The 20,606-nt window shown below is 40.3% G+C and overlaps 2 protein-coding genes across 2 annotated transcripts in view; both read left to right on the top strand.

Annotated features, from left to right (window-relative positions):
- Positions 1-7,495, top strand: part of kcnh5b (potassium voltage-gated channel, subfamily H (eag-related), member 5b) — a 50,843-nt gene extending 43,348 nt beyond the window's left edge. Inside the window, exon 13 of the mRNA XM_088354387.1 lies at positions 3,298-7,495. Coding sequence (XP_088210513.1) covers positions 3,298-4,278 — 981 coding nt within the window. The 3' untranslated portion in view covers positions 4,279-7,495. The remainder of the gene's footprint in view (positions 1-3,297) is intronic.
- An 11,092-nt stretch (positions 7,496-18,587) lies between these two features.
- Positions 18,588-20,606, top strand: part of syne2b (spectrin repeat containing, nuclear envelope 2b) — a 95,513-nt gene continuing 93,494 nt past the window's right edge. The window contains exon 1 of the mRNA XM_088354986.1: positions 18,588-18,672. Coding sequence (XP_088211112.1) covers positions 18,588-18,672 — 85 coding nt within the window. The remainder of the gene's footprint in view (positions 18,673-20,606) is intronic.

Below are 20,606 nucleotides of genomic sequence, written 5' to 3'. Positions count from 1 at the left end.
AAAGGAGGAAGATGTGCTTACTACAAGTACATATGTTTTTTTAACAGAGCTGTTTACTATGTTGCGAGCGTGTTGCTAGTAGCGTTTTGCTACCCTTCACAGGCACGGTTTGGGATGAAAGTTAAAATATTATTATTAAAGCTTTGAAAACTCTCTCGGTGTACCGTCTTTCTTTGTAAATATGTGTAACCATGTATAATATGTATTTGCAACTGTATATTTTTGTCATGTATTAATTTTAGAAACTTATTCTGATGTTTTGCACGAGCAAATGAGAAAGAAGGGGCGGGGCAAACGCGGGCTGACGGGAAGTGGAGTAAAGGTGAGACGTGTTTGTGGACGCGGCCGACAATGGTGGATATATATTTTTCCCACCCTTACCTTTGGAAATATACACTTTTTTCCTTGGATTACTTTCAACGGGCACCCGGACTCTGCAGGTCTGCATTAAATCTTAAGTACCAGCATCATTTTCCGTTTATTTTGCCGGATGTGTATTTGGACTGTATCGGATATGGGTTAATTTAGTGTTTGTATTGTGTTTTTTCAATGTGGGTGCATGCGGCTAATATACAGGTGCAGCTTGTGTATGTACAAAATCGATTTTCCTCCCGAAATGTGGTGGGTGCGGCTTATAATCTGGTGCGCTCTATAGTCCGGAATTTACGGTACTCTTACAGTTACTCTACTGATATATGAAAGACTGTACAGATGCTTTTGGTTCTGAATGTATGTTTTATTTTATATATTTATAAATATTTTTATGTTTTGGTAGGCTGATTTAGGACAGCGCGGCGGCACAGTGGTTAGCGCGTGTGCGGGACCGCTCTTAGGTCATGAGATCGAACCTTCCTGTGTGGAGTTTGCATGTTCTCCCCGTGCTTGCGTGGGTTTCCCCCGGGCACTCTGGTTTTCACCCACATTCCAAAAACATGCATGTCAGGTTAATCGGCCGGTCCAAAATGTCCCTAGGTGAGAATGAGTGAGCGAGTTGTCTGTCCCTGTGTCCCCTGCCCACTGCCCGATGATTGCTGGGATGGGCTCCAGTACCCCCGCGACTCTACTGAGGATAAGCGGTGCAGATAATGACTGGATGGATGGATGGATGGATGGATGGTAGGCTGATTTATGTTTTTTTATCTATGTGAGATAGTTCGACAACTTTGAATGTTTATCTCATTAGCCGTACCGCTTATCCTCATTAGGGTCGCGGGGGGGCTGGAGCCCATCCCAGCCATCTCCAGGCAGTGGGCAGGGGACACCCTGAACTGGTTGCCCGCCAATTGCAGGGCACACAGGGACTGACAACTCATTCGCTCATTCACACCTAGGGACAATTTGGACCGGCCAATTCACCTGAAATGCATGTTTTTGGAACGTGGGAGGAAACCGGACTGCCCGGAGGAAATCCACGCAAGCACGGGGAGAACATACAAACTCCGCACAGGAAGTCTGGAGCTGGATTTGAACCCACGACAGGTTCCCATGACATGAACTGTGCCGCACAAGCGCTAACCACTGCGCCGCCGTGCTGCCCCCTTTCAATGTTAGTTGTAAAATTTAAAATGAGCGGATTTTTAATGACATTTCGACTACTGCCATGATATATTTCGTTTTCAGGAAGCTAGGAAGTCGCCTTCCCTCCTTCAAATTGTTTTGATTGAGTGCAGATTTTGTTTTTACAGCAAAGAAGGAGACCATCAATCATTTTCCACCGATGCGGACACTGAACATTTAATCATCCGTACATGTGAGCCTCGAACCTTCGGGATTAAAAACTGCACAGCGGCAGAAACTACGACAAATTGGAGCTCCGATTGCTCCCGTGTTTAGAAAAAAGCAATCGACTGCTTCCCAGTTTCAAGATTCTGGTTTTGAACCAGCTCACATAGTACCTGAATGTCCAGAAGAAGACATTTAATAACAATGAAATTCATAAACATTTGTTACTTGTGATCATTTGGACTGGTAAAATCTGTCAGGTTTCAGTACATCCGGAGAAGAAGAACCCATAAACCTAAACACACCAGAATATTCTAGAATAAGATTTATTAACAGGAAAGGACTCAGAATTGGATAGTTTACGGAAACAGAACAACAAAGTTTATTTGGATCTTCCGAATTCAAAGAAATTAAAGCTACACTAACACAGGCACGACTACAAACCCCTACGACCGAATGTTGAAACATCAACTAGACCCAAATGGCAAAACATGAAAGGAATAAAAGGCATCATATGTTGGAACACAAACTAACTCCACCTGTAAAATGAAATGATCTGCATTTATATAACGCTTTTCAAGTCAAGCCTTCCCTAAGCGCTTTACAATGTGCTTCACGTTTCCCAATAGCGGCCGTGCAGCCATGTAAGGCGCTAACCTGCTTATTGGTGGTATTAGGGGTTCAGTGTCTTAACCAAGGACACTTCGACATGTAACACGGAGGAGCCGGGATTCGAACTGCGATCTCTTGATCCCAAGACGAGCGCGCTACCTCCTGAGCCACTGCTCAGAAATTAAAGTAAACAACGTGGGAGCTATTTCTAACTTAAGAAAACTCTAAAGAAAGAGGATGCAGGAACCATAGTCAGCTTAGAGGGAACACTGGGCATGGGCCTCAAATAGTTGTCTTTTGGAGCGCAGATGGACTGAGGGCTACTTCCTTAAAAGGAGTCTAAATAAAGGAAGCAACAACTTTTACCTTAAATAAAAACTGTCTGTCCTTGTCCTCTGATGACCAGCTTGTTAATGACTCAGATCAAGCTGGAGGTGCTACTGGGCGTGGTTACTGGCTTCTCACTTCGCTCCAGCAAACTTTAATTGAAAGAACCTGTCTTTCCTCCGGCGAGCTAACGATTAGCGACTGCTGGTGGAAGTCGCAATGAGTGGGAAGGATGCGGGTTAAGGTCGCCGAGCCGCCTCCACATCTGAATATCGATTCAGTCAGCGTGAACGGCGAACTGCCGCTGAGCCCGGCGGGAAGTCCTGCGAGTAATTAGGTGGCGAGATGACAAGGTGAAGATTCAGTCATGAATTATACAGTGACGAATCGTAGGGGGGTTTGTGTGTAGCTGAAGGTCTGTAAACGGGGATTTTCATTCTTTGAGGGCGTTGGAAGACCGGAGTGTGGTCTGAGAGTTCTGAGGAAAAACTATCTGGAACAGTCCTACAGAGACACAATGGAGAGTGGTCTGGCATAAGGCACAAAGGAGAATCTTACAGAGATCAAAATCAGCTCTTCTCTGCAGCAGCATAGTCGGCATAGTTATTAATTTTATTCTATTTCACCTTTTTCCAGATCATTTTCCGGAAGATCAGCGAAGTGAAGAAAGAGGAAGAGGAGCGACAGCGATCCAACCAAGTCCAGCTCACCATTCCTCAGGATCACCCCGTACGCAAACTCTTCCAGAAGTTCAAACAGCAGAAGGAACTCCGGGCCCAGGGTACCTCTACCACCTCATTGCAGGACCGTAACGAGACCCTGAACCCTCAGTGCCTGCAGCTGGGCCACTCCAGCCTTCAGCACTCCCTGCCACTTAACCTGCAACCTGCAGCCCTGCAGAACGGAGTCCCGCCCAGCAACACCGTTCTCACTGTGTCCCAGGTCATGTCCATGACGACACCTCTGGTTTACAGTGAAACTCCTGCACTCCAGACCCCTGGCCCTGAAGAGGTGCTACCCAGCCTTCAAAGCGCCAGACTGAAGGTGGTCACAAGTCCACCGTCCAGAACCAGCGGCTGGACTCGTCTGAAGAACAAGTCAGCACTTGCGGAACCCCGGAAGGACGGACTCAACCAGAAGGCGGCGTCCGTGGAGACGTTGTCACAGGAAGTTCGAGGTTCGCAGGGACAACCCAGAAGAGGGTTAGAGGAGGGTTCATCGAGCACACACCTGCTCCGTAAAACCGACTCATGTGACAGCGGTATCACCAAAAGTGAACAACGCATCGACCAAGCTGGGGACGCCCGTACGCCCGCCGCTGTCACACCAGTTCTGCTCAGTCCCCCTTCCTTTTGCTCTGTCCCAGAGTTGGCCCTTCAAGCCGCCCTCTATGAGGTAAGAACAGAGCTGAGGGAGCACATCCGGACCTTGGGGCTACGGTTGGGGAACTTGGAGGGCCAGGTCGCCGATATCCTCAAACTTCTGTTGGACAATCGGAAACTGTCAGCTGTCCCCAACGCCACCTCAGCCGGGACCAAAAGCAAAACCCAACGGCAGGACATTTTCACTGTTTCCAGACCAGTTTCACCAGACTCTGAGCAAGACGGCCGGTTGTAAGACATGGATCCTAGACAGACCAATTTCCACTGTAGAATCTTTGGATGCATTCATGCTGCTGGTCTTTCATCTCAAAATTGTCTTTGTTCTCTATTGTCAGTGGTCTGCCGAGTGTCTCAATGTTTGCTGGTCTCAGGACTGAGACGTATGACTGAACACTCATCTGTGGTACCTGCATTTTTGCTGGTCTTAACGGTGTGTTTAGTTTCACTTGTCACTTTAACAGAGGCGATCCTGATCCTACCGGGATTTCTGACCTCAATGATTTCCCGAGAGTCACCAATTATCTGTTTTCTGGTGTACAGTTGGTGTCACCTGATCTTCTCAACTGGAACCAAAAGCATAATACAACAGCTGGACATTTTCACTGTTTCCAGACCGGTTTTACCAGACTCTGAGCAAGAGGACCGGAGCTAATACTTGGATCTGACACAGTTTCATAGACGGAACTGGAACAACTGCAGAATCTTTTGATGCACTCATGATACTAGTCACTTAGATCAGATCTTTGGTGTCACTGGTCTTACTGGTTTCTCAACTGTTGGTGGTCCCCACAGCTGACTTTATTGTTACTGGAAGCTCTGGTCTTATTTTTGGTACCTTTTTTTTTTGCTGGTCTCAACAACGATTCAGATCCCATCAGTGGGTTTATTCTTACTTGTGTAACCAATAACGGAGGCTCTGGTGCCTCGTTTCCAGTTGGTGTCACCTGAAATTCTCAGTCCGAACAAGCATTTGTATATTTTCTTATTAGTGGTGTGCAGTAGACCCCAAGGATACGACATAAATCCATTCTGAGGTGGGAATCACAAAGTAAAATTGCCATATAGCGGGGATTAGAAACATATGGTAATTTTAAGCTAATATGTTAGCATCACTGCAGGCCATGGAACCCGTAGCAAATAAATACAGTACAAAAAAAATTGATTTTATCGATAGATACTTTATTCATCCCCGTAGGGAAATTCACACTTCCAGCAGTATCTTTTTATCTTTTATTAACAGATTAACAGGATGGCCTCGGGGTGCTGTGTTGTAGTTTAGCAACAGAGACCCTCAACGTCTTTTCGAAGCACATGAGATTCTGGACTGAGTGAAGGGAAAGGCATTGTGGGAGGTAGTTCATCCAATATCATCAGCATATTTATGACGCCATGACACAACCTAATAGCGGACAAGCATTTCATATGACGTGGACCGATAGCAGACAGGTATCTTAGAGACGTAACCAATGTTCCCTGTAATTTTCCACGGGTCTGAGTGTTCACACAAAGTCGGTGAGCAACGCTTTAAACAACAGTGAGCAACAGCAACCCCAAGTGTAGCAACTAATCCATTATCAAACATGTCCAAAACTTGACATCATGTTACATTTTGCTGAATTTCCGGCAATGCAAAAAAAAAATTCACTTTTGAATGAATTGACTAATGTATTATTGCAAAGGTTGTACGGCCTACAAACGTCATTTGTTTTTACAACAATTCTTTCACAAGATTTCCATTTCTTTTTTTTCCTGGTATCTTTTGTCGCACAATACTAACATTTTGGGGGGCATATTTAGTCGGTTGCACGATACACAGCTGAATTTAATCACATTTTTTAGTGGAAGTACAATGTTGGCAACAAGATTGACTTGATATAATTGGAAATTATTTGAATGCAACACAAAATTGTTCTTCTTTTTTCCGTGTTTTTTCTACTTTTTTTTAGATTCCTTTAAAAAAATCTTATTGTTTTATTTTTTTCCTAGCTGTTACTTTTTTCTTTTTGTTCTCTATTTACTTTTTTCCTTTGTTTCTTTCTTTTGTTTTTTTCAGGTTTTTTTCCTAAATTTTTCCTTCTTTTTTCTCTTCCTTTTGTTTCTTTTTTTCTCAGCTTTTCACTTCTTTTTCATTTTGATATTTTTTTCTTTTTTGTTCTATTCCCCCCTTCCTTTAAGTCATTTTGTGCATAATTTTACATCATATTTGGCCATGTTGGGATTAAAGAAGCAAAAACAACCTGAACAGCCGTTTAGGACCCGAAAGAGCCGGTCCCTTTTAGTGAGCCGAGCCGAAGAAGCCGGTTCTCGACAAACTCTACTAACTTTACTTAACTTCGTTCTCCTTCGACTCGACTTCAAAATACAGCATTTAGGACACAACGTCAGGGGAACCCGTGTATTTTTACCTTCATGCACTGTAACTTTGACGTAAGTCGCTTCTTAATTAGTCATTTCGAGCCCTCATTTTTGTGCGCTGGCTAGATTTTCTTGTGCGCTGAGAGGGAACACTGGACGTAACTCTATATAGGCTGCAAAATTTTGATTTTACATCAAATATATTTCGTTGATATCGTATAGTGGGGAAAATGCCACAAAGCGAGGCACAAAGCATATTTCAGACGGTAGGGTAAGGAGGGGTCGACGTATCCACAGGGTTTACTCTACTTATTTTTCTAGATGTCTATGCATGTCCAGCTGGATTCTGGACCACCAAAGAAGAAGAACTCCAGGTTTTTAAAGAACACTCCCACCAGAATGACGTATGTAACCCAAAGGAAGGAAAACTGTATATTTTGTGTAATTTAAATTTCTATTTGTGGATTTTCCGGGTTGATAACACTCAAAACCGAACAAGATTAGGAAGTGCATGACTTGCCGACTCGTAGAGAATTGTCGTACTCTTTGCCTGCGATGTGAAAATGTTTTTGATATTGCTTCCCAATACTATTTTTGAAGAAACTCTTGCGGTTAAAAGCTCAGGTTATCTTAGCTCTCGCATGTGATTGTCATGAGCTAGGTTGATTTTGTTTTTGTAGTACTCACGCGAGTTAGCTAGCAATGTCAATATCGATGTGATCTTAACTAGCAAAGTTTTGCTTGGTCGCACTTGAGATGCACTTGAAGGAATATTTGAACTCCGAGCCAGTAGGGGGCAGTTGACTGTTGTGTCTTCCGAAAGAGATAAGCTAATTGCTAAATTGAGAATTACATATATTAAGGTTTGGTTTGTCATTAGTCCTTCCGTTGTCAAGACATTTGCTAGAGACTCTTATAGATCCTAATATTTCACCACTAGATGGCACTGTTGTCTAACGCAAACGAATACCATTGCCAGAGCAAGCAGCAAGGCGCAAGACAAACATGGCGCCCACCTTCGGTTTAGATTCCATTATGTAAGAGAAATCAAAAATTCTTAACCGATGATTTTTTTTAATAAAAAAATACATTGGTATGATGGTTTGTGTTGTTTTTTACTAGACAAAAATGTTTTGTACTGATAGATAAATATTACACACTGTCCCTTTAAGAATGGGCTTGTTTGTTTGTTTTGTTTTATCTCCCCTGGCAGCTTGTAAAACGTCACGTCACTTCGCAAAAAAATCCGAGATAAGCTATTAGTTCTCTCTGATGGCCGTATTTTGGATTTTTTTATTTCATGCTTTAAATTTTAACTTGCCAAATTTTAAAGACACATAAATATTCTCGAGGTGATGCTTTAAAGGTTACTCCGAAATGCCAATTATTTTATGCCTTTTCTGTATGCGTGAGCACTAAAACATTAAAAACCTAATTTTGTCTTTAAAACCCAACAAAGGAATAAATAATGATATGTTTATGACCCAAGTCTTTTCGCTCTGCAGCTTGATTTTTTTATTTATATTCTCACTGTATTGTTTTAACGGTGCTCCGAGCCATATAGAAAAAGCGCACCCTCCTGTGGAGATATTTGGTACTGCAAACTAACCACACGTTTATGGAATGTTTATACCAAAACTTTTAAACTATAAACTAGCGCAAACAATGGAAAGACTAACCCTGTTCCCTAAAATTCAGTAAAATAAAGAAAAATCATGTACGAAAAACTAAAAAATGTTCTTGACTGTTGACGTTTTATCAAATTCCGGTGTTGGTTGGTTGGTTTTGATTAAAAGTGTTTCTGAAGCTGGTTGCTCCCCCCCAAAAAAAACGTTAAAATGAATGAAACGGACAAATTTAAAGTAAGATGATACAAACTTATTAATTGAATAATCTCTATAATATACTGCAATGCCCTCAAATTACGAAGACATAACACCAAAGCCATGCTTTCTTAATCAAACAAACTATTTCCGTTCCCTTTCAAAGTAAGATTTTCAAAATAAAGATGATCATTAATATTTATACACTGCTGCCGCAGTTTTTCTTGTGTTTTCAAAATAAATATTTAACTTTTGATATGTTATAATTGGATTGCTTATTATGAGTGTGTTTCATTCCAGTGGTCCGCAACCACCGGGCCGCAGGCCGGTACCTAGCTGTGGGTCACTTGCTACCGTGCTGCACGAAAGACACAAAAAGCATTTATTTACGCTTATAACAAATTAATTTGTGTTTCACAGAGGTTCTATGGTAGTATATCACCGTAATTAGGTCCAATATTGCACATCACGCGGTCTCATTGGCATTAAAAGCGGCGGGAATTGAACCTGGACCGCCAAATTTGAGTCACCAGTCAATTCAAATTGTTGATGTCAAGGCATTGAATTTAGTTTCATTATTACACTTTTTTTTAATACTCACGGGGCCAAATTGAAGATCATTGTTTTGGCTGAAGACTTTCCCATAGTGCTCCAAACGTAATAGAGCATTATGGGAATGAATTAAGCCAAAGCAACATTGTATAACGATTGACAACTCAAGATAAAGATTGGTGAGACGAAATTGTGTGATAATGACATAGAACCCAATGCCTTTTCTCATGTCAGCTAGATCCCAGTGGTCTAATGATAACACATTGGATTTAGGCTTGTTATTATTGTTTCTATGATTATTGTTATTGTTATTCTTACTAAACCAGTCCGTGGTGCAGAAATGGTTGCCGACCATTCTTTTCTTCCATTGAAGCTTGTTTATAATTTTCATTGTAAAGCATTTTGTTTTGAAATTTGGGATACATTATTACACTTTTATTTAATACTCACGGGGCCAAATTGAAGATCATTGTTTTGGCTGAAGACTTTCCCATAGTGCTCCAAACTTAATAGAGCATTATGGGAATGAATTAAGCCAAAACAACATGTCAAGTCAAGTCACATTTATTTATATAGCCCTTAATCACAAAAATGTCTCAAAGGACTGCACAGGATTACAATTACACCATTACCTGATCTTAAACCAACATGCGGGAAAGGAAAAACTCAAAACCTCAGCGTGAATACTGTATAACGATTGACAACTCAAGATAAAGGTTGGTGAGACAAAGTGGTTCCGTGAGCAAAAATAGTGTGATAATGACTTAGAACCTAATGCCTTTTCTCATGTCATCTAGATCCCAGTGGTCTAATGATAACACATTGGATTTAGGCTTGTTATTATTGTTTTTATAACTATTGTTATTGTTATCACTATTAAACCAGAAATAGTTGCCGACCACTGTTTTATTCCATTGAAGCTTGTTTATAAATTTATTCTGAAGCACTTTGTTTTGAAATTCGGAATACATAACAAATGTAATGTATTTTATTTGTAGAAAATGTCATAATATTTATTATTATTATTGATAACAAATTGTTGTTGTTGTTGTTTTTCTCACTTGTCCATGACTTTCACCATTGATTCCTTGTGTGAGTGTGCTTGTCTCGTGTATATAAGTGTGAAAATGTGAAAGTGTGTGTATGAAAGTTTGTACATGCATGTGTCTATATTTAGCAGCTGGTGAATTATGGTGGGGGCTTCTCGGGTGTCCTTCCCGAGACCGTCTGCCAGTCCAAATCAGAGCTGAAGTTTTCCTTCAGAGCGCTCGATCGCAACCGGGCCTCAACCTTCTTCTCTCTATGGTCCTCCTCGACTTCTTCTGACGCTGGAGAACTTGATTTTTTTTCCATCCTGCTGAACTTTGCTGCAGGTGAGCTGCACTCAATCAAGTTCTCGTTCCAATCAATCAACGAATTGACTCAAGGAGGAGTTTATTTGGGTTACTAATGATAAGTTATACTATTGCTGAGAAGAAATGTGAGTGACAAATTGACCCCAGATCAGAGCTGGCTATTTTTAGCCACCCCCTAGCTTCTCCAAACGCCACCTGACCTTCTCCTGGGTGCAGAGGCACCAAGCTGAGCTAGCATGTAGCACATAAATCTTCTTCTGATTTACTGGATTGGTATTTGTTGATATGGATAAGTCTGGCCCAAAAAAGGACAGAATTTGCCGAGCATATCAGAAGCTTTGTGGCACAAATATGATTTTCTAGCCTTCTCCCAGCTAAAGAAACGCCAAACTGAGCTAGCATGTAGCACATAAATCTTCTTCTGATTCACTGTATAGGTATTTGTTGATATGGATAAGTCTGGCCCAAAAAAGGACAGAATTTGCCGAGCATATCAGAAGCTTTGTGGCACAAAGGTGATTTTCTAACTTTCTCCCAGCTAAAGAAACGCCAAGCTAAGCTAGCATGTAGCACATAAATCTTCTTCTGATTCACTGTATAGGTATTTGTTGATATGGATAAGTCTGGCCCAAAAAAGGACAGAATTTGCAGAGCATATCAGAAGCTTTGTGGCACAAATATGATTTTCTAACCTTCTCCCAGCTAAGGAAACGCCGAGCTAAGCTAGCATGTAGCACATAAATCTTCTTCTGATTTACTGGACAGGTATTTGTTGATATGGATAAGTCTGGCCCAAAAAAGGACAGAATTTGCCGAGTATATCAGAAGCTTTGTGGCACAAATATGATTTTCTAACCTTCTCCCAGCTAAGGAAACGCCAAGCTGAGCTAGCATGTAGCACATAAATCTTCTTCTGATTTACTGGATAGGTATTTGTTGATATGGATAAGTCTGTCCCAAAAAAGGACAGAATTTGCCGAGCATATCAGAAGCTTCGTGGCACAAATATGATTTTCTAACCTTCTCCCAGCTAAGGAAACGCCAAGCTGAGTTAGCATGTAGCACATAAATCTTCTTCTTATTTACTGGACAGGTATTTGTTGATATGGATAAGTCTGGCCCAAAAAAGGACAGAATTTGCCGAGCAAATCAGAAGCTTTGTGGCACAAAGGTGATTTTCTAACCTCCCCGCTAAAGAAACGCCAAGCTGAGCTAGCGTGTAGCACATATGGCCTCTTTTGACTTACTGGTACTTGTTGAACCGGAAAAGCCTGGCCCAAAAAAGGACAGAATTTGTCGAGCACATAAGAAGCTTCTTGGCATAGACAGGATTTCCTGACCTTTTTTCTGGTGCACAGGCACCTAGCTAATCTAGCATGTAGCAGGTAGCTCATCTTTGATTTTTGAAGTGCCCCTTTACATTTACTGGATAGGTACTCGTTGTTCCTGAGAGGTCTGCCATAAAAAGGATAGAATTTGTTGAACATATAAGCATCGTGGCACAGACATGATTTCCTGACTTTCTCCCAGGTTCAGATGCGCCAGACTGAGCTAGCTTGTAGCACCTAGCGCATATTTCCTTTTTGAAGGACGTCTTTTCATTTACTGGTTATGTATTTGTTGATCCTGACGAGATAGATAGATAGATAGATACTTTATTCATCCCCTTAGGGAAATTCCCACTTCCAGCAGTATCCTTGTGTTGAAAAATAAAATAATAAAATAAAAGATATACAGTGGAACCTCGGTTCTCGACCATAATCCGTTCCAGAACCCTGTTCGAAAACCGATTTGGTCGATCACCGAAAATCGTTTTTCCCATTAAAAGTAATATAAAATCGTTTTAATCCGTTCCAGCTAACCCAGGCTAATCGTACGTTCGCGTTAGCGTAATCTTCCGTACGAAAGATTACGCTAACATGAACGTGTAAAAATAAAAAAAGGATTATGAATAGGATTTCTTACCTTTGTGGTGGACGGTGGGGAGAGAAAAATCATCAAAAGTTTTTCAACCTCTTCCAAAACTTGCGGCAGTTGCTTGCTTATAGCGCTAACTTCCTTAGCCGCATCACTCCATTTCACAGCCTCCTTATTCTTTACTATCGTACTGATAGTAGATTTAGCCATGCTGTATTCGCTAGCAAGATCGGAAATTCCTACACCTCTTTCATATTTAGCTATTATGTCTTTCTTAAAGGCAATAGTTTTACGAACAACTTGTCTTTTTTCACCTGTCCTGCTTGCACCGACCTTCTTCGGAGGCATAATTAGGGGCTAAAACACCCGTACGCCGCTCAGCATGGCACCCTAGCGTACGCGCTCACGCGTTATCGGCGTTCGAACTCCGATTTTTTGACCGAACAGCGAAGCAAGAATTTCTCTAAATTTTTGGTCGAACACCGATTTTTCCGAACTGAGAGGCGTTCGAAAACCGAGGTTCCACTGTAGAATACAAAAATACCCAATATAACGTGTTGATATAGAGTATTTGAATAGTGCTACATAAAATACACACTGTAATAAAAACAGGGTCATGTGCAATGTGAGGGTGTGGTTTAATGTGGGCTTTTGCTCCCCCGGGTGGAGTTAAAGAGCCTCATGGCATGAGGAAGATATTATTTCCTCAGTCTAGCCCGATCCAAAAAAAGGACAGAATGTGTCGAGCATATCAGAAGCTTTAGAACATGGATGTGATTTCCAGGCCATCTCCTGGGTGCAGAGGCGACAAGCTAAGCTAGCAAGAACCAATTAATGCGTCTTTTCTTTAATGAGTGTTTGTTGATCTGGAGAATTCTAGCCCCCTCATAAATGACACCATTTGTCCAGCATCTACAGAGGTTTGTGGCATAGGGGTGAGTTCCTGATGTTCTCCTGGGTGGAGAAGGCCAAGCTCAGCTAACGTGTAGCACCTTACCTTTGCTTTTTCGAATCGCCTCTTTTGATCTACTAAACAAGTATTTGTGGATATGGACAAGTCAAGTCCAATGGAGGACAACATTAGTCGAGCATATAAGAAGTTTTGAGGCATAGAAGTGATTTCCTGATCATCTCTCTGATGCAGAGACACCAAAAATGAGCTAAGGTGTAGTACATCATATGCAGGGTTGGGTAGGGTTACTTTAACTGGATTACTTTCAATGACTTTTGGATGACTCCAATACCAAATATGCTAATAAAAGACAGAAACTAAATAGGAATCAAATGACTAAATTTTGTGCAGGCTTGGGGAGTAACGGAATACATGGAATGGCAAAAATGATGTTGGCAAGCTGTTTGGATTTATTTTCATTTTGTTTCTGTCGCATTTTATGTTCGTTTTGCCGGAGATCAAAGAGATCAAAGCCAGGAGAGAAAACTTACCACGTGTTGTGAGTCATCATTTTATTCATATTTAGTTTCTTTTGTCTTTTATTAGCATATTTGGTATTGGGGTCATCCAAAAGTCATTGAAAGTAATCCAGTTAAAGTAACCCTACCCAACCCTGATCATTTGTATTCACACCTCTTTTGAGTTACTAGAGGAGTATGTGTTGATCCGGATAAGTCTGGCCCAAAAAAGGACAGAATTTGTCTACCATATAAGAATCTTTGTAGATCAGATGTGATTTCCTGAACTTTTCCTGTGTGCAGAGGCCAAAAGCTAGGCTAACAGGTAGCGCTTAGTGCAGGGGTGTCAAACTCATTTGAACTCGGGGGGCCACACGATAGAACAAACATTCTGTCGGGGGCCGGACTAGTAGATTAAAGGGAAAGAAAACAGAGAAAGAAATAAAAGAAAAGGAGAGAGGGCAGGACAAAGAAAGAAAAAGAGAGAGAGGAAGAGAGCGCGAGAAACAAACAAGATAAAAAGTCATGAGAGAGGTGGAAAAGAAAGGGAGAGGAAGAAAGAAATCCAAAGAGAAATAGAAAGACAGAGGGAGAGAAAAGAAAGCATGAAGGGTAGGAAGAGAGAAAGAGAAAAGAGAGAAAAGGAAAAAAGGAAGTTAGAGCAAAAGAAGTTAAAAAGACACAGAGAGAGAAAGAAAGAAAGAGCAACAAAGGAAGAGAAAAAGAGAGACACAGAGAGTGAAAGAGACAGAAACAGAGAGTGGGAGAAAAGGGTTGGAAGAGAGAGAGAGAGAGAGAGAGAGAGAGAGAGAGAGAGAGAGAGAGAGAGAGAGAGAGAGAGAGAGAGAGAGAGAGAGAGAGAGAGAGAGAGAGAGAGAGAGAGAGAGAGAGAGAGAGAGAGAGAGAGAGAGAGAGAGAGAGAGAGAGAGAGAGAGAGAGAGAGAGAGAGAGAGAGAGAGAGAGAGAGAGAGAGAGAGAGAGAGAGAGATACAAGTACAGTGTCTTTGTTCGAGGCACCTGACTTTGGCAACATCAAGTGGACATATTTCAACCTGCAGCTTGTTTTTCTCTTGCGCTTCTCTGAGTGTTGTCTCACGGGCCGGATTCAATCCCTTAGCGGGCCGCCTGTTTGACACATGTGACCTAGCGCATCATTACTTTCCAAAGGGCCTATTCTGATTTACTGGTTTGGTATTTTTCAAGTGGCACAGCGACTAGGCCAGGGGTGTCAAACTCATTTAAGCTTGGGGGCCACACGATAGAACATTCTCTCGGGGGCCGGTTTAGTAGATAAGAGAGAAAGAAAAAAAAGAGAGAAAGAAATAAGAGAAAGATAGGGAGAGAAAGGTAGAGAGGGTGGGACAAAAAAGAGAGAGAAAGAGAGAGTGAGAGTGAGAGAGAGCGAGAGAGAGAGAGAGAGAAAGCGTGAGAAACAAGAGATAAAAACAAAAATAGGGAAAGAGGGGGAAAGAAAGAGAAAGAATGAAATCCAAAGAGAAATAGAAAGAGAGAAAAAGAGGAGAGAAGACAGAAGGAGAGAAAGAGAGAAAAGGGAAAGACAGAAGGGGAAAGCAAGAGAGAGAGAAAGAGAGTAAAGGAAAAAATGAAGAGAGAGCAAAAGAAGGTAAAAAGACACAGAGAGAGAGAGAAAAAGGAACAAAGAAAGAGAAAAAGAGACAGAGAGAGTGAAAGAGAGAGAGATAGAGAAAGTGAGAGAAAAATGGAGGAAGAGAGAGAGCAACATCAAGTGGACCTATTTCAACCTACAGCTCTCTTTCTCTTGCGCTTCTCTTAGCGTTGTCTCGCGGGCCTGATCCAGCCTGCGGGCCGCCTGTTTGACACCTGTGGACTAGGTGGTTGGCGCGCAGCCCCACAGTGCAGAGGTTCAGGGTTCAAGTCCAGCTACCCCAACCTCCCCGTGTGGAGTTTGCATGTTCTCCCCGTGCCTGAGTGGGTTACCTTCTGGGCACTCCGGTTTCCTCCCACATTCCAAAAAACATGCATTTCAGGTTAATTGGCTGGTTCAAATGATCCCTAGTAAGCAATTAAGTTGTGCCCTGCAACTGGCTGGCAACCAGTTCATGGTGTCCCCTGCCCACTGCCTGAAGATAACTGAAGGGCTCCAGCACCCCCTTGACCCTACTGAGGATAAGCGGTGCAGATAATGGATAATGGATGGATGGTATTTTTCAACCCTGACAAGTCCGTCCCAAAAAGTTACTATATTGGAAAAGGAGATTCAGGATGCAGACGTAATTCCTGACCTTCTCCCGGGTGCAGAGACTCCGAGCTAGCTTGTCCTCTTCATTGTTTTCGAAGTGGTCATGTGATTAGCACTTTTGAGTTACAGCACAGGTGTCAAACAGGCGGCCCGCGGGCCAGATCAGGCCCTCTAAGGGATTGAATCCGGCCCGCGAGACAACACTCAGAGAAGCGTAAGAGAAAAAGAAGCTGCAGGTTAAAATATGTCTATTTGATGTTGCCAAAGCCAGGTGCCTCTCCCAAAGACACTGTACTTACTGTACTGTATTTATTTCTCTCTCTCTCTTTCTTTCTTTCTTTCTTTCTTTTCCACCCTTTTCTCCACTCTGTCTCTATCTCTTTCACTCTCTGTGTCTCTTTTTCTCCGTTTTCCTTTTCTCTCTTTTCTCTTTCTCTCTTCATACCCTTCGCGCTTTCTTTTCTCTTCTCTCTCCTTCTGTCTTTCTATTTCTCTTCGGATTTCTTTCTTCCTCTCCGTTTCTTTTCCCCCTCATGACTATTTATTTTTCTCCCTCTCTCTCTCTCTCTCTCTCTCTCTCTATCTCTCTCTCTTCCACCCCTTTTCTCCCACTCTGTCTCTGTCTCTTTCACTCTCTGTGTCTCTCTTTTTCTCTTCCTTTGTTGCTCTTTGTCTCTTTCTCTCTCTGTGTCTTTTAACCTCTTTTGCTCTAACTTCCTTTTCTCCTTTTCTCTTTCCTCTCCTTCTGTCTTTCTATTTCTCTTTGGATTTCTTTCTTCCTCTCCCTTTCTTTTCCGCCTCTCTCACGCCTTTTTATCTTTTGTTTCTCTCTCGCTCTCGCTCTCGCTCTCTTCCACCCCTTTTCTCCCACTCTGTCTCTGTCTCTTTCACTCTCTGTCTCTCTCTTTTTCTCTTCCTTTGTTGCCCTTTCTCTCTTTCGCTCTTTCTCTCTTCATACACTTTATGTTTTCTTTTCTCTTTTCTCTCCTTCTGTCTTTATATTTCTCTTTGGATTCCTTTGTTCCTCTCCCTTTCATTTCCCCCTCTCTCACGACTTTTTATCTATTGTTTCTCACGCTCTCTCCCTCTCTCTCTTTTTCTTTCCTTGTCCCGCCTTCTCTCCTTTTCCCTCCCTCTTTCTCTTATTTCTTTATCTCTCTTTTTCTTTCTCTTTAATCTACTAGTCCGGCCCCCGACAAAATGTTTTTTCTATCGTGTGGCCCCCGAGTTCAAATGAGTTTGACACCCCTGAGTTACAGGATAGGTCCTTGTTAACAAACCTGGCCCAATAGGGACAGAATTTGTCATCTAGGAAGTTTCTCGGCACTGACTTGCTTTGCTCCTTCAGAGCCTGGACAGATCAGTTGAACGCCTATGCTAATATCAGTGAAAATGCTCTACCCTGATAAACGGGCGGAACGATTGCAATGACACAAAGGACAAACGTGTTGTTTGTCCTTGAGTCGCTATTTTTTGTGGCGCGATAATCGAGCACACGCACCCTGTCTCGATTTCATTGTGAATGTTAGAGGGCAACGCTCGACTCTTGAGTTAGCTTTTAGACGGCACGTGTGTCGACGGGTTGAATCACGCGCACGTCTTTGTGGCTTTTGTTTAGCAGGAAGTTGATTTGTGAAAACTCCGCCCACTGAAAGCGGATGGAAGGTCAAAATAAACAAGTTGTGGTTCTTATGTGCTGAATTGAAGTTGTAACCCAAACCCTCACCCTCACACAAAACTGGGATAAACCAGCAAAAGAGAATAGAAGAATAGAGAAAACCGAGACAGGCCCACCCATAGAGCAAGGCTGGAAAGAAACTTTTTGCCGTTCTAACCAAAAATCGCAAGCTAGCAAATTTGCTAGCACCCACCTGGTTATTTAAGATTTGCTTGTCGATGAATAATTCAGGTTTTTGATTGCTAATCTTTGTATATTTTTTCATCCGAAACAGAAAAAGGGATGATGACTTCAAGTTCTTTCTATCATTCTTTTGAATTTTTGTTTGTTTATTTCTTTATTTCTTTATTTCTTTATTTCTTTTTTTCATTTTTCCTTTGTTTCTTTGTTTTTTTGTTTTTGTTTTTGTTTTCGTTTGTTTTTGTTTGTTTTGTTTGTTAGTTTTTGTTTGTGTTTGTTTGTTTATGTTTGTTTTTGTTTGTTTTTGTTTGCTTCTTCATTAATTTATGTTTGTATATTTTATCTCAACATTTTTTCCTTATTATTTTCCAGATTATTTTTTTTTAATTTGTTACTTATTCATTTATATACATTATTTTCACATTTTTTCCACCCAAAAAGAAAATGGATGGCAGCTTGAAGCTTCTTCTATCAATATTTTTTTCTTCATTACTTTATTTTTCTTTATTTCGTTATTCAAGCAGTTTTTAAAAAAAAATCTTTTTTCCATTTTATTGAATCTCTATGTTTTTATTTGTATTATTGATTGTACCTGCAAATACATTTTGTTTGATTGTTTCACTTTTATTTTTATTTTTTTTGTTAAATCAAGATAATAATCGTAAAATTAAAAATACAAACAATATCATTATTTGATATGGCATTTTATTTTACTATAAATAATTCTTTAATATATATTTATATATAAAAGCAGAATGATCGCATTAACTTCACAGTGTGAATTTAAATAATAATAATGTCGCTACAAAGGCAACCAAATGTCCATATGTTTTTTTTAATGTTTATATTATGATTTACTTTGTATTATTATATATATATATATATATATATATATATATATATATATATATATATATATATATATATATATATATATATATATATATATATTATATATTACTTAATAAAACCTGAATTAGTTGGCTCCACAAAATAGAGACATACATGTTTTTGTGCATAGGTGCCATGTTGCCAGCAGACGTACACTAAAAAATGGCCTCCGACTACACTGATGACGTCATGGGGGAGTCAAGCTCCGCCCCCTTGGACATCGACAACGTCCTCATGCTTCTGCAAGGTCAGTGAACAACAATCCATTTTAAAAACATGTTTGACTCGCAGTTTGTCGCAAAAAACACTTTGTATTCTCCATTTATCATGCTTGAGGATAAAGAATACAGTCTGCCTGTAATCTTCATCCATCAATCGGAAAAGTGAGAGTGGCGACAGACTAAAGTGTTAACGAGGTGTCGTTTTGATTGACGCGTCACGGATGGGGGCGGAGCTTAAGTCAGTCAAACTTGCTTTGAAAGGTTGTCGGACCGGAAAAACGGAATTCATTTTTCATAACGTTCTCACGCCTTCTAATGAAAATGTGAAAACCGGAGCCGGCATGGGTGAGTCGATTCTTTCTCACCGATTATCGTAATTATCGTATACCTAGCTCGATTTTGTGATTCGATTAATTCAGATGAAGCGAAAACTCATTTTAATTAAAAAAGGGGGTGCGTTCAAGGTTCTCGCTGTTATTTCCGTGTTCTGAAAAGTAAAAGTTAGTTATTGTTGCGATGGGCTGCAGCTGATTGGCTGCACTTGTCAAACAGGAAGTGATGATGTCGCTTCTGGAGACGAGAACTGTTGATCGTTTTACCGATTAATCGAATTTAATGAATCCATTTTTATTTAATTGAAATGAGATCATCAACTATTAATTGAGTGACATCAGAATCTTTACACATGAAACCTTTTTATAACATAGTAATAACATAGTAATAACATAGTAACGTGAGTTATTTTAGAACTGCATATCACAATGTTAGCCCTTCATGCTAATCAGTAGAAAAAAAGTAACATATGAATAAGGTGTATCAGACTGTATTTCTAATATTTCTAACCGGCTATAACATAGTAATAACATAAGTTTTTATTTTTAGAACTTCACATCGAAATGGTAGTAGGTCATGCTAATTAGTAGCGAAACAAGTAGTTTAGAAACAAAACAATAGGAGTATCTAACCTTTCCTCTAATACGTATAACTAGTTATAACATAGTAATAACATAAGTTATTTTAGAACTGCATATCTAATTGGTAGTAATTCATACTAATCAGTAGCAAAACAAGTAGTTTAAAAATGAAAGAATAAGGGTATCTGACCTTTTTTCTAATATTTACAACCCGGTTATTACATAGTACTAATACAGTGATATGACAATAATAAGATAGTTACATAAATTATTTTACAAATTAATTTCAAACTGATTGCACTTCATGCTAATCAGCAGCAAAAATTGTAGCTCAAAAACAAAGACTAAGGGTTATACAACTTTCCTTCTAGTATTTATGACTTGATTATAACATAGTAATAACATAGTAATAATACAGTAGAAACACGAGCTGTTATTTTAGACCTGTGTATTAAAACAGATTGCTCTTCATTCTTACCAGTAGCAAGAAAAAGTAGCTCAGAAATAAATGAGTCAGGGGTATCCAAACCCTTGACTCTTAATATTAACCTGTTTATAACATAATAATAACATAGTAATAACACAGTAATAACGTAGTACCATGTTGTTACATTAGAACTACAAACTTGTAGAGCTTTATTCTAATTGGTAACAAAAAATGTAGCCGAGAAACAAATGAATAAGGCGTATCCAACCTACTTCTAATATTTACAACCTGGTTATAACATAGAAAAACATGGCAATAACACAGTAATAACATAGTAACATACATTATTTTAGAACTGCATATCTGACTGGTAGCGCTTGATGCTAATCAGTAGCAAAAAACAACAACTCAGAACCAAATGAATAGGGGGTATGCAACCTTACTTCTAGTATTTACAAGCTGGTTATAATACAGTAATAGCATAGTAATAACACAATAACAGTATAATAACATATACTATTATTTTAGAACTGCATATCAACCTAGCATCACTTTAAGTTAAACAGCAGCAAAAGGTATCTCAGAAACAAATGAAGAAGGGGTATCCAACCCTACTTTT

Source organism: Urocampus carinirostris, chromosome 15 (genome assembly GCF_059441175.1).
Source record: "Urocampus carinirostris isolate Australia breed hairy pipefish chromosome 15, RoL_Ucar_1.0, whole genome shotgun sequence".
In the NCBI taxonomy this organism is placed as follows: Eukaryota; Metazoa; Chordata; class Actinopteri; order Syngnathiformes; family Syngnathidae; genus Urocampus; species Urocampus carinirostris.
This window is presented reverse-complemented; position numbering and strand designations above follow the sequence as displayed.